Source organism: Eretmochelys imbricata, chromosome 1 (genome assembly GCF_965152235.1).
Source record: "Eretmochelys imbricata isolate rEreImb1 chromosome 1, rEreImb1.hap1, whole genome shotgun sequence".
Taxonomy (NCBI): domain Eukaryota; kingdom Metazoa; phylum Chordata; order Testudines; family Cheloniidae; genus Eretmochelys; species Eretmochelys imbricata.
The window spans coordinates 258,186,883-258,202,617 of record NC_135572.1 but is presented as its reverse complement, the minus strand read 5'-3'; the positions used below and the strand labels follow the sequence as shown (position 1 = coordinate 258,202,617).

At 40.1% G+C, this 15,735-nt stretch overlaps 1 protein-coding gene across 1 annotated transcript in view; it reads right to left on the bottom strand.

Moving 5' to 3' along the window:
* Positions 1-11,799, bottom strand: part of MYBPC1 (myosin binding protein C1) — a 184,812-nt gene extending 173,013 nt beyond the window's left edge. Inside the window, exons 1-3 of the mRNA XM_077832526.1 lie at positions 11,788-11,799; positions 2,314-2,340; positions 1,574-1,667 (exon numbers count right to left, since the gene is read on the bottom strand). Coding sequence (XP_077688652.1) covers positions 1,574-1,667; positions 2,314-2,340; positions 11,788-11,799 — 133 coding nt within the window. The remainder of the gene's footprint in view (positions 1-1,573; positions 1,668-2,313; positions 2,341-11,787) is intronic.
* Positions 11,800-15,735: the final 3,936 nt, after the last annotated feature.

The window sequence follows — 15,735 nt, the reverse complement described above, 5'->3', positions numbered from 1 at the left end:
TCCCCTCCCCCAAGCGTGCTGCGCCCTCACTCCTCCCCCCGCCCTCCCAGAGCCTCCTGACACCGCGAAACATCTGATCCGTGGCAGGCAGTAGGTGCTGGAAGGGAAGGGGAGGTGCTGATTGGTGGGGCCCTCCGACAGACTGGAGGAGCTCGGGGGAGGGAGAGGCATTAATAGGAGGGATGCCGATGGGTGCTAAGCACCCACCATTTTTTTCCTGTGGGTGCTCCAGGGCTGGAGCACCCATGGAATCGGCGCCTCTGAGGCTGGATTTTTGGCAGAATGTGAAATATGAACAGCCAGCTTTCATTCTTATGGCTGCTTGCTACACTATGTGATTTACTTACTATTACATTTCTCCAATTGTATACTGGTTCCTCTGTAGGTGGTGCTGCAGAGTAGTTTGGACTTGCTCGGAGATGAGGATGGTGGTTGATTAGGGCCAGGCAATTTTTATAATCTACTTGAAAATTTGGAAAAAAGAATGAGTGATAAAAGGGAAGAAAAGGAAATAATTTTTTTTAAAATCACCTAAATCTTCCTTCCGGGTCTACCATTTTACCTTGTCCTTCTTTGTCTGCCTTCTAGGTTATAAATTCTCCAGAGCAGGGACTCTCTTCATATGGGTGGCTTATCCAGCACCAAGCATATAGTACTCATATACTAACATTAATAATAATAATTAATAATAATGTCACTAGGTTGTTGGGTTATTTAGTTTGATGGAAAACAGAATTCATGAAAAGAGGCTCATTGATCAATATAAAATAGTTTGGATAATATAGAAAAGGCCCATGCTCACCAAATATAATGATGAAAGCAGGGAACATCATAGAAAACTAAAACAAATATTAGAATTGTTAGAAAGGAAAAGTATACTTTGTACACTTTCTATGCAGATGTCCATCAGTACAAGCAAGTGGAATGAAATAATAAATAGAATTCTGTAAGCATGATTTTAGGCAGTTCCATCCTGTTGATCTGAAAATCTTCATAATGAGGGACCTACAGAATGTTACGAATCTAAATGAAATACAGGGAAAATATTCCTGTGGTGTGAGCACCTGCAATGCCAAAAAGAATTTACACTGAAATAACTAAATTTCTCAGGATGTTTAAAGATAGCATAAGGCGGGGTGGCCAACCTGAGCCTGAGAAGGAGCCAGAATTTACCAATGTCATTGCCAGATAACCACTGTAATATGTCAGCAGCCCCCCATTAGCTCCCCCTGCCCTGCTTCCAGTGCCTCCTGCCCACCGGCAGCCCTGTCGATCAGCGCCTCCCCCTCCTTCCCCACACCTCCCTATCAGCTGTTTCATGGTGTGCAGGAGGCTCTGGGATGGAGGGGGGAGGAGCGAGGGCTTGGCAGGCTCAGAGGAGGGGGCGGGAAGGGGTGGAGTGGAGTGGGGGCGGGCCTGTGGCAGAGCCAGGGGTTGGGCAGTGAGCACCCCCTGGCCAATTGGAAAGTTGGAGCCCGTAGCTAAACACTATTGTCCAAACAAAGCAGTTTAAGATTTTTTGTGTGTAAAAAATTAAAAATGATTAAATATAAAGGAAAATAAATCTTTTTACCTGGTGAATACTGAATCTCACCATCAGAATGTTGCTGTAACACCTCCAAGGCATCTTCAAAGGCTTGACCCAATATGTCTTGGTCAGAATAATTCTGTAAGAACAATAGGTCTTTTCTGCTTGAAATCAACAAAGAACAGCTTTGATCCTTCAAATTCCAGTTACTTGGAAAATCCCAAATAAATAGAACAACATAATAGATTTTGCATAGAATAAACCATCCTGGAAGAATATACATTTTGCAGATACTGACAGCCTGATCCTGTAACCCTTATACATATGACTAGTTTCTGGTCCTTTGAGAAGTTTCTTTGAGATCAATAGGACTATTAATGTGAGTATAAAATTACTCATGAGTGCAAATGTTTCCAGTGTCTTTAATTTGCAGCAAAAGTTTACAAAATTGTTGGATTGTTTTATAGTCTTTAATAGGAAGATTTATATATGTAATATAATATGACTTATTAAAACTAAAGTTATGAAACAATAACATAGATGTGGCTTAACATGTGACACACAAGTTAGGAACTGCAGGCTACAATATTGTAAAGAAGCATATAGGAAACCACACTGTGGAATTTTACAAAACCACTTTTTGCCATTGTATGGCAGTTCGGTATTTTATTCAAAGTAGGGATAACAATAATTTTGCAAACTATGCAAACTCCTAAGTGTTTTCTATTTGTAAATTGGAAGCTGTTCTTAAATGAAAAATAAGAATAAAGGGACTGCTGACTTACCATTATTTCGATACCAAAGTTGCAATCCTGTTTAAAAGGAAACAATATTATTTTCAGGTATTTCAACATCACTAAAATTACTTCAGTAGAATTACTCCAGATTATTAACAGTGCAACTCAGAACAGAATGTGGTTAAATATTTATGTAATTTACATCATTATTGATAAAAACCTATCTATATTTAGAAAGTGCACTTTGATTGAAATTTTTAATATAATTAATATTAAATTAGTTACAACATTGATTTTAGAGATTTGTCTTGGATTTTGTATTAAAAATTCCACACAATTTCTCAATATTAAGATTTCATGGAAGCACCACGTTACTTTCATTAAAACTATTAGTTCTGACATTATTACCTCACATATCGAACCTCTATATATGAACATTTTAGAGAAATTTTAAAGTGAATATATATTGCTATTGGCATTAAATCTTGATTACCTTAACCGCTTAATTTCCCAAAGATTATGCCCTGACTCAACTGCAGGTATTTAAGTCTTTCTGGTTTTCAGACGTCACTGAAAACAAGAATAGTTCCCCCCCCTCCATAATTTATCATATAAATATGTATGCATATACATAGCCCTCCAGAGTAATTGTCAGTCCCTCAAGCAAATTAGGTTGTTTTATAAACAGTGGTGATAGATTAATTTTTAATCAGCCGAACACAGAATATATGTGATGTGCAGTATTATGTACAGATGGTTCCTTAGCATTTCTTTTGGCATATATATATATATATATATATATATATATATATATATATATGCAGTTTTATATAATTAGTTTTTGCTACCTCTCTGAAATATGCCCTGTAATTTTTTTCAGTTTTAAGTGTAATATTAAAATTATCTTAAAAATTCAATCAAGCTATATTTTACCTCATTAAAGGTTTGATCCTGCACCATTGAAAACAGTGGAAGTTTTGGCACTGACTTCAATGGAAGTAGAATTAAGCTCGATAAGAGAATCTGGATGAGGTATTTAAATATAAACAAGAAACAAATACTTTGTTCCTAACTGACCATAAAGATTTGACATGTTAAATACACTCCTGTAAACAAGTAGCAGTATATTTTAAAATATATATCAAGGTACTATCTAATTTTATAAATGTCTTTTAAACCCTTCCTGACTAAATTGTTTGTTACCATATATGTGGTTCTGAAAGTCTAAACAAAAAGAGTGAAATCCCAGCCCAACAACGTCAATGGTTGTTTTGCCATTGACTTCAGTGAGATCAGGATTTCTCCTCAATGTAACAGACACAGGACTGACCAAGTTGCTCTTTGGTATAAAGCTATTGATTTTGATTTCAGAGGTAACTGAAGACAGGTTTTGGCCCAGGTATTTGTTGCATTCTGAGCTTTAGAATTTCATTTAAAGGCTTGATTCTGCATTGCTGAAATCCATCGGAGTTCATATTTAAAACCAGCATTCCTGGCATTTCAATTAACATACATTTCTTAAAATGTAGCTGTTTTATCCCACCAAAACTCCAGACTAGTAAGTGGTAAAGTTGATTACACAGCTACAGTAATTGATGGCTTACATAGCCTAACAAGGTAAAATATTGGTAACCACTGAAAGACTGTACCATTTGCAGAGCTGAAAACAGAGAAAGAGAGAGAAAAATAATCTGAACACTTACCTAGGATAGAAACTTCACGTACAACACAAAGAACCAGTTTTATAAATAATGAAGGACTGAATTATTACAGCAATAGGCTGGCAGAAAGGTTCCATTAAATAGCTGAATTTGGGGAAGTGCTTCAACTAGGGGTTTTTGTTTTGTTTTTGAGCAAAGGTGCAGCACAGTGCCATCATAGTTTATAATTTTGTGTAGGTCAGTAGATAGAATGACTATGTGCTGCATAATGTTTTTTCCAAAATAGTAGCAATTTATTCTGGAATAAAGTGTTTAAACTATTGCTTAAAATATGCAAAATTATAAGCAAATAAAATTGATTCTGTGTGACTGTGGAACAGCCTGTAAAATTGTCATGAAAATGTTACAGCCCAAATACAAAATTTGCTTACCTTCCTTTTGCCATGATGATTGGGGTGGGGTGTTGGAGTGGAGAGAGAAGTGAATAGTGTCCCAGCCATACTGGAAGAAAGACAGGAGGCAATGGATGTGGTTTAATTAGCCCACAACCTTATTCACTTAAAATACCTGATAATAAATTATACAGCGCTGGTCATAATTTCCTTAATTGGTTCCCCCAATTTGGGATGGCTGCTCTCAGCCCTCCCCCTTCCCAACCTGGTCCCAGCCAGCCCGTTGCTGGGACCTTGCTGCCATCCCCTTGTATGAGGTTTAAGGGGTCTGGAAAAGGAGGGGGGGTTGGCTCCCTGTTGTACCAGATGTTAGGAGAACTGAACCCTCTTTCCCCAGCTTCCTTAAGGGAGGCTTTTCTCTAAATCCTCATCCAATCTATTTTGTCTGATAACCTTCCGTAACTTGTACCTGTACTCGACACCTGTCACAGCAATGTGCCAACAATTAGCTTGGCTGTCTCCCCCACTGTCCACCAGATTCACCAATATTTACAGATTCCTTCCCTACTATCAGACAAAAATACATCTGCTCCCCAGTCAGATGGGTTTATCCCCATCCATCCTGAATAACTGGTGCCCAAAAAGATATGTGCAGATGAGTAATTACGAGTTCCTTTGGATCACACATGAATTTATACATCTCCCAATTTATGTGCCTCCTGGCCTTATCATGAAGGCTTTGTGGCTCCATGCCATACCCTTCTCTGCCACATTTCAGACCAAATAATTGTCATAGTAACCCAGAAAAAAAATCCTGGATCTGCCCTGAATCCCTCTTAACTTTGATTATCAAATCAACCTGCTGACATGCTCCTAAATCATTTGTGAGGTGAAATATAATCATGCCTGGGCCCAGATCCACAAAGATATTTAGGCTCCTAACTTCCACTGATTTCAATGGAAGTTAGGAGCCTAAATACATTTGTGGATCTAGGCCCTGGTATCTGCAGTCATGGTAACACATTTTACTCATCCATCAATCTTCCCTGAGAGGGTGACCTTCTAGGATTTTGCTAGTAGAATTTTGGAAGGCTGTTATAGAATCAATAAACCACAGTTAATACAGGCTTCTAATACATTCTTGATTTTTCTTATTTCAGAGTACATTCATATCTAACAATTGTGCCCAACTACCTTTCCCCAACAATGGGCCAGATCCTCAGCTGGTATACATCATCATAGTTACATTGCTTTCAATGCAGTTATGCCAATTTACCCCAGCTGATGATCTGGCCCAATGTATAAATTAGGAAGAAGCTTCTAAGATATAGAAAGAGCTAAATCAAAATTCTTGCTCTGTACAGTCCAGAGCTCCTGATTTTGGGGAAAGTTCCTCTTCTCATCAGGATCTAGGTAACTAACTTTTCAAAAGCAGCCCCATCTATTTTGGCATGTTTTCCAAAATGACCTCAATTGCATGCCATGCAGTGCTGTAAAATAGTATTCACACAGATGAGCCAAGCACCATCTTTAACAAGTTCAATATAAAGCTCACATAAATAGAATGACTGTCAATTAGTAATACTACACACGACTCTGAACTGTGAGTACAACTGATTCGCGGACAAAAGTACCTGTGGGTGCCAAATACAAGGGCAATTTTGCAAAACTAGGCCCTAAACCTTCAGGATATCTGACATTTTTTCCTAGAAAAATACAGTACAGTAAAAGTTCAGTGTTGGTGTTTTAAACCTAGAGTTTCATTTTACAAATGATTCTGATCTGACATGTATTTTCAAAGGAAAATGAACTGCAAGAAATGTTTGTAAAATTGTGAATCATAACTCAGGGTGTGATGTGGGACTAAAGCTGATTAAGCAACTAGTTTCCTGTTCATCTGCTCAACTTTACGAAGTAGTTACACTTACAGTTTTGCTCTGTAATGTGAGACTAAAAAAGTTCTATAGTTTACCCCTTTCTTGCAACAGAGACATAGTGACAAATCTTTTCAATTGTATCAGATTTTTAAAATAAGAATGGGCTCCAAAATATGGAGAAGAAATTTGCCATGTTTGTATGTGTTTATATAGCATTAATCCAAAATACTACAAGCAGATTCTGACCTCAGTTATAGCAGAGTAAATTCAGAAAAAACAATGTTTAAGTTAATGAGATTAGACTGGTGTAACTGACGTCAGAATCTGGCCCCGTGGGTGCTGGAACAATTTGTATAGTGGGGGTGCTGAGAGCCATTGAATCAAACTGTAAACCCTGTATATGATGGAAACCACTTCAAATTGGGGGGGGGGGTGCGGCAGAACCCCCAGCACCTCTAGTTCCAGCACCGATGCCCCAAGTTCTTGCTGTGTTCTTATCAGCTAGAAGTGCTTGTTGACAGATAGGTGATGCATTATTGCCCAAAATATCATGGCCTGCACTTGTGTCTAAGTCTGCATTCAGGTTGCCACCGGCTAGGTGGCAGGACATTGCACACAAGGACATGACCAAGCTGGGCTTAATAGAGGAACAAGCTATGGACAGGAATGAAAGGCGATGCTGTAGTGCTCTCTATATCTGTAAAGATGCTTTGGGATGAACAGATTATTGACAAAGAGCCAGCATTTCTGTGCTTCTATAACTGTCATTGTATTAGGTATAAATGCTCATGTGAATATGGTAATTGTTGTTATCCTATAATATATCTATATCTCCATTTTACATGTGCCTTCACATAGAACTTGCCTGGAGTGCACATCAGATAACTGAATGTGCTTTCAATCTTTGCAAGTCTAAGACCCTTTGAAAACAAAAACTTCTAAAATACAGGACTGGTGGGAAAATTGTAAATTCGAAGGATGACTTCTTTCTTTTGCATCACTGAGAAAATGATACTAGAACAGCCTTAGGTTTTCTAAAGTCTCTTGTTCTATGGAGGTAAATATTTAAGGCCATTATTTCAAATATAAGTGCTCAAGTTGCACTTGAAAAATATGCTTGTGTGAATACTGAGAGGTGACTAGGTGTGCAAAATATATAGTTGCACATGGAAAACAGGTACTTGCATGCACAAGATGGGAATTGCCTGCACAATGTCCTGAGTGGCAATTGAAGCGGCATATTTTGCGTGTGAAATTATCTGTTTGCACCCAGACACGTACCCATTGTATAAACAACTTAGATGCCTATTTTTTGAAAATTAGGCCCTTAAAGCTCTCCTCAGGTTTGCTAATAACAATTAATAATAATGCTTAGCACTTGCCTAGTGCTTTTTATTACTATATCTCAATGTGGTTTACAAAGGTGGGTAAATAACATTATTCCCATTTTACAGATGAGGTAATTGAGTTATATAGAGAGAAAATTAACTGCCCAAGGAAGAGCTGGGCACAGCATTCAATTATCCTGACTTCCAGCTCTAGATCCTGTCTACTGGATCACAGTGCCTCACTCTGTGCCAAATTCTCTCTCCCCTTGGTTTCTGATGGTAAAACTATCACACTGGTTATACACTGCAAAAAAAATCCATGTCAGCAAGTCTCAGAGCCTGGATCAACTGACTCAGGCTTGGGGGGCTTGCGCTACATGGTTAAAAATAGCAGTGTAGATGTTTCCACTCTGGTTGGGCTCTGAGACCTACCCCCCTGGCAGGGTTTCAGAACCTGGGCTCCAGCCTGAGCAGGAACATCTACACTGCTATGTTTAACCCTGTAGCACGAGCCCTGCAAGCCTGAGTCAGTTGATCCTGGCTTTGAGACTCGATACCACAGGGTTTCTTTGTAGACGTACCCTTTGTCTCCTAAGGTTGATGGAGTTCTCCTCAGAGTAAATTGAGGGGATATGTGCAGAACTAGCTGTCTTTGTGGAGAAACAAGTATTGTTCTTTTTAGAGTTGGGATCTTGTTGTCCCCACTTCTGGCTGAGGAGATCTGGCTACCATCAGCCTCCCCAACAAATCTCTGCTATGGCTGAACCTGGCAGTACATGTCAACCACCTCGTGTATTTTGTGTACAAAGGAACTGAATGTGTCAGTTACGGTTTTTGCATCAGATGGGAAGAGTGGATTCCACTAATGAGTCTGAAAATGAGAACATGCTATTCAAATCTTAGTATCTCAAATGACTTATGAGCCTGATATATTGATTCAAAATTTGAATGTCAATTAGAAATAGAGACACCATAAACCTCTAGTCTTCTATTTCCTCTTTATTTTAAAAACATACTTCCAACAATAGATTCATTGTTTAGGTTTCTGAAGCCACCGTAGCCTTTGCTTGGCTGTAAAACTTAATTCATACAGGTAGTGTATAAAAAGTGTTCTTCCCCGCAATCTTTCCAAATGCTGCCTCTAGCATACGTTAAATATATTATTAACTTTTTTTTGTATGACGATAGCTCTTAGAAGCCCCAGTGGAAAGGGGGCCTGACTGTGGAAATTGTTCTGTCATGGGGTGGTGGTTTGCCCCCTGTGGAATGCCCACAAACCTAGTGGCTCTTCAGGGACCTTTGAGTGGCTGAGGCCACTCACACAGAGGCCCTGTGTCTCTATCCCTGCTCTGGCCCTCAGCAGGCTCCACTATGCCAGTTTCCTGGCCATGTAGCTCCACTGAAGCTTTGCTACCAGAAATCCCATTGGTTGTAGCTGCCCTCAGGGCTCCACAGTAAAGGCAATACAATGCCTGCCTCTAGGCGGGTGGGGGATGATATGCATTTAATCTTCCTGGCCTGTTCCCAGCTTTCCAGTCTCCACCTGCTTCCACTGTGTAGAATAGATCCTGTTGCACCCTTTTCCAGGTCCAGAAGGGGCTGAGGACTTTGGAACAAGGTGTCAAATCCCTTCTCTCTATGCAAGAGGAGGGATATACACATACCCTCCTCTATATGAAGAATAGGGAATGATCTGGGCATGATTACTTAATACCAAATCAGTTTGTTATTCGAACTTTAAATTAGCAAACCCAGGAGCTCTCTCCTGTTGTCATAGTGCGGCTACACAGGAGACCTTACAGGGACACAGCTGCACCAGTACAGCTGTTCCACTGTAAAGTCTCGAGTGTAGACGGAGCCTAAAAAATGTCCAGCCTCATTGTAATCAATAAAAAAAATAGGACCAGATTCTGAGCTGGTGTAAATAGCTTCATTGAAGCCAGTGAAGCTCTGCTGTTTTACACCAGTTGAAGTTCTGGCCCATATAATTTATCATCTAACATTACTTACAATGGGGCAAGGGAAAAAATTGCTGTACTGGCATACATTTTTGCAGTCTTTCTTGACTTCCTGGCTTGTGTTTCTTTGGCTATACTAGAAAATATTAAAATTTTGTGATCATGGTAAAAGGTATTTTTGGTTTTAATCCTTCTCAGAACTCTATCCCAATTACTTATAGGTCAAATTTTTGTTTTAAAAGGTCAGACAAACCATTTTGTTTAAATAAGGGAAAGTGAAAAGTATTTTCCATTGTTAAAGAAGGTTCAAATTTCACATCGAAATCTCTTCTAATAAGGTACACAGAGGATTAGGTCCATCAGGCTCCTCATTTAAACCTTGTATATGAAAGATGGAGGCCCCAGATTTATTTTCTAGACCAGACCTTCCAATGTATAGCAATGTTATTTTGGATTATAGTTCTGGAGAGGGTCCTATAAATCTGCACATTAGTTTTCATTTTTATATTGCTCTTTAAAGACAGTTAGCAATCCTTCTCTGTTTGCTTTACAAATTCTTGTAATTTCTAAATCTAAGGTAAAATGTCATCGACTTTTTGATCCATTGCTTTGATCAAGTTATGCAGTTTATTTGTATCCTGCCAAGATGTACGTAACTTTAATTGACTCATGTGTTTGAAGTTATGCATATGCTTTAGTGCTTTCATGGTTTGTGGTTTTAGAGCCCAATCCTACAAAGATTTAACCACTTGCTTAATTTTACACGTATGAATAGTCCTATTGAAATCAATAGAACTAATCACATGCATAAAGTTAAGCATGTGCCTAAATCCTTGCAAGATATAGCCCTTAATCTGTAATTACTTCTCCTACAGAACTCATTAAACTACATCTAGCAGGTGAGGGAGAGGATAAGATCTTAGAGGGGGAACCTACATTGACTTTCTCTCCAATTCCCCCCATTGAGGTCGAACAAACTGGTCTAGTTGCCCCTGCTAGTAGGCCTTCTTGGGAGGCTTCTCCCTTGGCCCCATATAACCCAAGGGAGTGTCTTCTACTGGGAAGTCCCCACAAACCGGAAAAACAGAAACCACAGCAACAGCACAAGGAACAGCTTTAATCAAGGCAAGTGTATAGAAAAAAAATTGAGTTACACATTTTCTTTTTCTTAAAAAATGCTGACTACATGGATTAATAAATAGATTTAATAAGTGCCAGTTCTTCAAATCAACATGGGATTAGTAAATCAATTAATTAATATCTCAATTAAAAATACACCTCCCTACACAAATTTTCTCAATACCTAAAGGGATCATGATTGACCTCTACACGAGGTGAAATTTACCTTTGTGCAGAAGACTAGCATAAGGCCTAGGCACAATTTATGTTTGACTTGAACTCTCAGAAGAGGGTTGAAGTGGTGCAGAGAGTTGCGGCTGGCCCTCTGCACATGGGTGAATTTCACCCATATGAAGAACAAAAGGGAAATAGAACAAAGTGAATTCTGTACTTATGGGCTACTGCTAGTTAAAAATTTTCCATTGAAAAAAAATGTAATGGAAAATTGGGTTGTTCACTAACTTAAAATTTACATGAAAAGTGTACTTGAAAATTTGTCGTCACAAAACCAGAAAATCAAAAATGTTTAGCCAACGCCCCAAAATATTTAGGTTTTGGCCAATTTTCTTTCCAATTTTTGGTGGCTAAAAATCAAAATAATTTTAGTTTTTAAGCTTTCAAAACAGAGCTGAAATGTTCCACAGGGAGAAATTTTCCAAATGGCTTAGTATAAGCCCGATGTTGATCAAGGCTTGGTTCCCTGTAGACTAGGGAAAGGTTACTACAGGTCAATTGGAGCACCTGCAGTCAATTAAGGCCCAGTCAGACAAGGGAAAAAGGAGAGATGACTAGAATTTGGAGAAGTATTGCTGTGAACTGAAATTTCCAGCTGGCTCTGTTAAAGAGATTTAAGTCTTAAGTAAGTAAAAAAAGTACCACCATAAACGTTATGGCTCTAATCCTGCAATTTACAGTATTCAGGCAGACTGCTGTTCCCAGTGAAGTCCAGTTGAAATGAAGACTTCCTAGCTTTTCTGAATGAGTTTTCAACACAGGGACAGATTCTGATATCCTTGCTCAAGTTGCTTAATTCCTTAGTCCAGTGGTTTTCAAACTGCAGGTCGCGACCCAGTACTGTGTCTCAGAATGTAAGGTACTGGGTCGCAGCGGCTTTGGTCAGCACCGCTGACCAGGCCATTAAAAGCTCCATTGGTAGTGCTGCCTGGCTAAGGCAGACTAGTCCTTACCTGTTCGGACATCGTGCTGTGTCCCAGAAGCAGCCAGCAGGCAGGTCCGGCTCCTAGGCGGGGGGGCCATGGGGCTCTGCATGCTGCCCCCGCCCCGAGCACCAGCTCCGCACTCCCATTGGTCACGAACTGGCAGAGCCGCTTGTGCACCTCCGCGTAGGAGCCAGACCTGCTGCTGGCCACTTCCAGGGCACAGCTTGGTCCGTGGTGCCAGGACAGGCAGGAAGCCTGCCTTAGCACCCCCGCTGCGCCACTGACCAGGAGCTGCCCAAGGTAAGCCTGTGCCTCAACCCCACGCCCCAGCCCTGATCCCCTCAAACCTGGAGCCCCTTCCTGCACCCCAAACCCCTCATCCCTGGCCCCAGCCCAGAGCCTGCACCCCCAGCCCAGAGCTCTGATCCCCTCCCGCACCCCAACCCTCTGCCCCAGCCCAGAGCCCCTTCCCACAAGCTGAACCCCTCATTCCTGGCCCCACCCCACAGCCCTCACCCCTGGAGCCCAAACCTCCGCCCCAGCGCTGAGCCCCTCCCACATCCCAAACCCCTCATCCCCAGCTCTGTTGGATCACAGGCATCAACAATTTTCTTCAACTGCGTCACCAGAAAAAAAGTTTGAAAACCACTGCCTTAGTCCCTGAGTGGACTCATTGAAGTCAAGGAGACCGTGCATAGAGTAAGTTGCTACTAAATGTGAATAAGGGGTGTCATAATTTGGACCATAGAGAGAGAGGCTATTTAGTATTGTAAAAATTGGAATCTTCTAGGTTGAAAACGATTAGGAGTTTCCCAGGCCTAGTTCTTTTTAAAGAAAAGATGTGTCTTCATTTTGAGTTGGGAATCATTTTAGTGTTACAGTATCTGCACATCAAAATGGAGCTGTGAGGGGGGAAAATAAATAGACGCAGTAAAAAATGACAATCAAATGCTCTGTGTTAAGATAATTAAAAGAACTGAAACTACCTAAATACAAACATCATTAGATCATATGGGACCGTTAGTTGTCTTCTTTACTTGAAAAAGAGATGCCTGTCATTACTGGGAATAGGGTGGCCACAGCAATGAGAAGTGGATGAGCGGAGGTTAGTGACAGAACTGTAGCCAAGAGTTCTGAATTTTGAGGAGGCACTGAAAAGTGCAGGAGGAGCAAAGGTAATAAAAAAATATGGAGTAGGTCTATTTTACCTATCACAGGAAATACTGGTATTTAAAAAAATCTGGCACAAATAATGGGGTTTTATGCTTTGATGATACAAGCATTTGTGTGGTGTGATACAGCAGGGCCAGAGTGGAGTGGGAGAGTGGTCCCGTATTTTGCCAAAGCAGGTGCCAATCCCTGATCAGTTTAACATAAGGCAAGTCGTATCAGATTCTCTAGGGTTGCTTTCAAGGTCTCCAGAAACATTGGAAGCCAGTTTGTCATCCACCATCCGATGGTCGCTTGACGATGTCATTATCATAAGCAGATGCTGCTGAAGTTTCTCGAGGGGAGGTATATAAGCTCTAGGTTGATCAAGGCTTGGTTCCCTCTAAACTAGGGAAAGGTTACTACAGGTCAATTGGAGCACCTGTAGCCAATTAAGGCCCAGTCAGACAAGGGAAAAAAGAGAGATGACTAGAGTTTGGAGGAGTATTGCTGTGAACTGAAAGACCAGAGGACTAGAGAAAGGGAGACCTTGCCCAAGCAGAGCAGGGAGACTCCCCCTAGCATTGAGGACAAAGGGTAACCCTACCCAAGGGGGAAGAGGGTAAGAAGCCTGCGGACCTGAAGAGACTGGGACTGAGTAGGGAGTGGACCCTTACCCGCTACCCTCCTCTCCTGCCTTCCCGGGGCACTAGCGGAGCTCTTGGCACCCAAGAACAGGGGCATGGGGTGGTGCCCCAACCTACCCCACCAAGGAAAAGCATGGGACCCACCACAGTAGCATCAGCTGTTTGCCACAATGGACATAAACTGCTTATGTTTTGCAAATGTTTCCCTTATCATCAGGGAAGTGCTGAGGAAGCATTTAGAGTTGGGGAATTTTTATAAACTGGTGTTAAAGAATGTTCAATTCCATATCTCAATAGCGAAGTAGGAGATGTGTCAGTAATCTCTATACTGATTTCATGTTATTCAACTATATATTTATAGTTATTTGATGGACAACTTTGATTTATGTTTTTTTTTAATTTTATGTGAAATTATTTTCCTGGTTTGGCTTTTGCATGGCCTCACTCACCTCAACTTCATTTTAAGGTGCAAAAAACGCCATAATCAGAAGTTCCCTCATGTAATGGTTGACTGAGAAAAAAGGAATCAGGACAAAAAACTAGGAAGTTTGGGGTGGATGAATTGCCCCCATCTCTTCACTCACCATCCACACAAGATGAAATAGTCAAATATACTTTTAAAAAGTCTAATATTTCCTTAAAGAGAGGGACATAAAATTGTGGGTTTTTTTCACTGAATTAAGCTGTAATGCAAGAAAACTGACAGTTATGCCACACCTTAGGGTTTATACAATGCAAGCATTATGGAATTCCCCAACCCCCATCTAAAAACCGATCTCATAATTTCTCCTTTCACATTCCCAAGGTGGATTTGATAATGCTAGGATTTAATGCTAGGAAATAAATTTTTGACAGTAATGATGAATCAGACAAAAACAAAATAACAACTCATTAGTGAATAATATTTTTGATGTGACCACTTTAAAAGTGTACATTATTGAATATTTTAGTTTTTGTAAGAAAACAGGGAGAGAAGAAAAAATTGTTTAAAATAGGCATTTAGTCATTGTCCGTGGCTGCCCTACAAGATCTTACCAACTGTGCTATTAATCATTAACCAATTCAACTATTTCACTTTATGAAATACAAAAATCTACAGTAAAATCATGAAGTCTAAAGTGACAAAACATGGAATGCCCCAGTGATGTAAAGCCATTAAGCATGTTCATAAGCCCCTTCCTATCCAGGAAAGCACTCTTAACTTTAAATATGTGCTGAAAGTTAAGCTTATGCTTAAGTGCTTTTCTGAATCAGGACCTAATATTGCCATTCTGTAATAAATCATCCCCTTGTACAGCATTATGTATTTAATCACGTACTGTGGTGGCTAATTAGAATTATTTTTTTCAATATTCAAACACCCAAAAGGGTGCCAGGCATCTCACAGAAACAAATATAAATGAGGTCCTTGTGCCAGAGAGCTTGCAATCTAAATTTGACGTGACACAACAAGGAGAGTCATGAATAACAGGCCTGGCAGTCTCCAAACCAGACTGTATGTTTCCTTACTTTTCTCAGTTTAAACCAGACAATTCACATAATTTTGTGCAAGGTCTGTTCTGGGGCTGATCCTGAATCTCTTGTGTTGTGTGTGCAGGAGGAATGCAGGGCCCACCAAGTTAAGTGAAGCAGAACAGAACCACTAGTTTTTTTCCCAGTGCCTCTGATATGGCATTAGATATCAGTCTCCTTTTACACCGCCGCCCCATGCTTTGTCAGTGGATTATAAAATAATTAATTAACAGGCTGATGACCTGTATTTCTTGTTCCATCTCAAAAATCAGTTTTAATAGCTGCATTATATGGATGTTAAAAAGGCTTTTCAGTGGAAATGCCAAAAGACTCTGAAATAATTGTTTGGGCAGAAATTTTCCACACTAAATGATTGTCTCGGGCTGAATAATTTTAGAAAGCTTCAGCCAAAATGGTTCAAACATTTGTAAGAATGAGATTAGGGAAAAATATGGTTTTTTGCCCAGGTTAAAACAAAACAAAACGGTAGGACCATTTCTTTGATTTGTCCCTTGTGTGTAGGTATTATGACACAATCTTTAATTATATGACTACATACTATATTTTCTGCAGGACCCCTGCTTCATTTGATGTACCTGCTCTGAGGATGAATCAGGATGAAGCCTGTTGTCCATAGGACCTTCTAACTCATTGGAAGGTGTGTAGT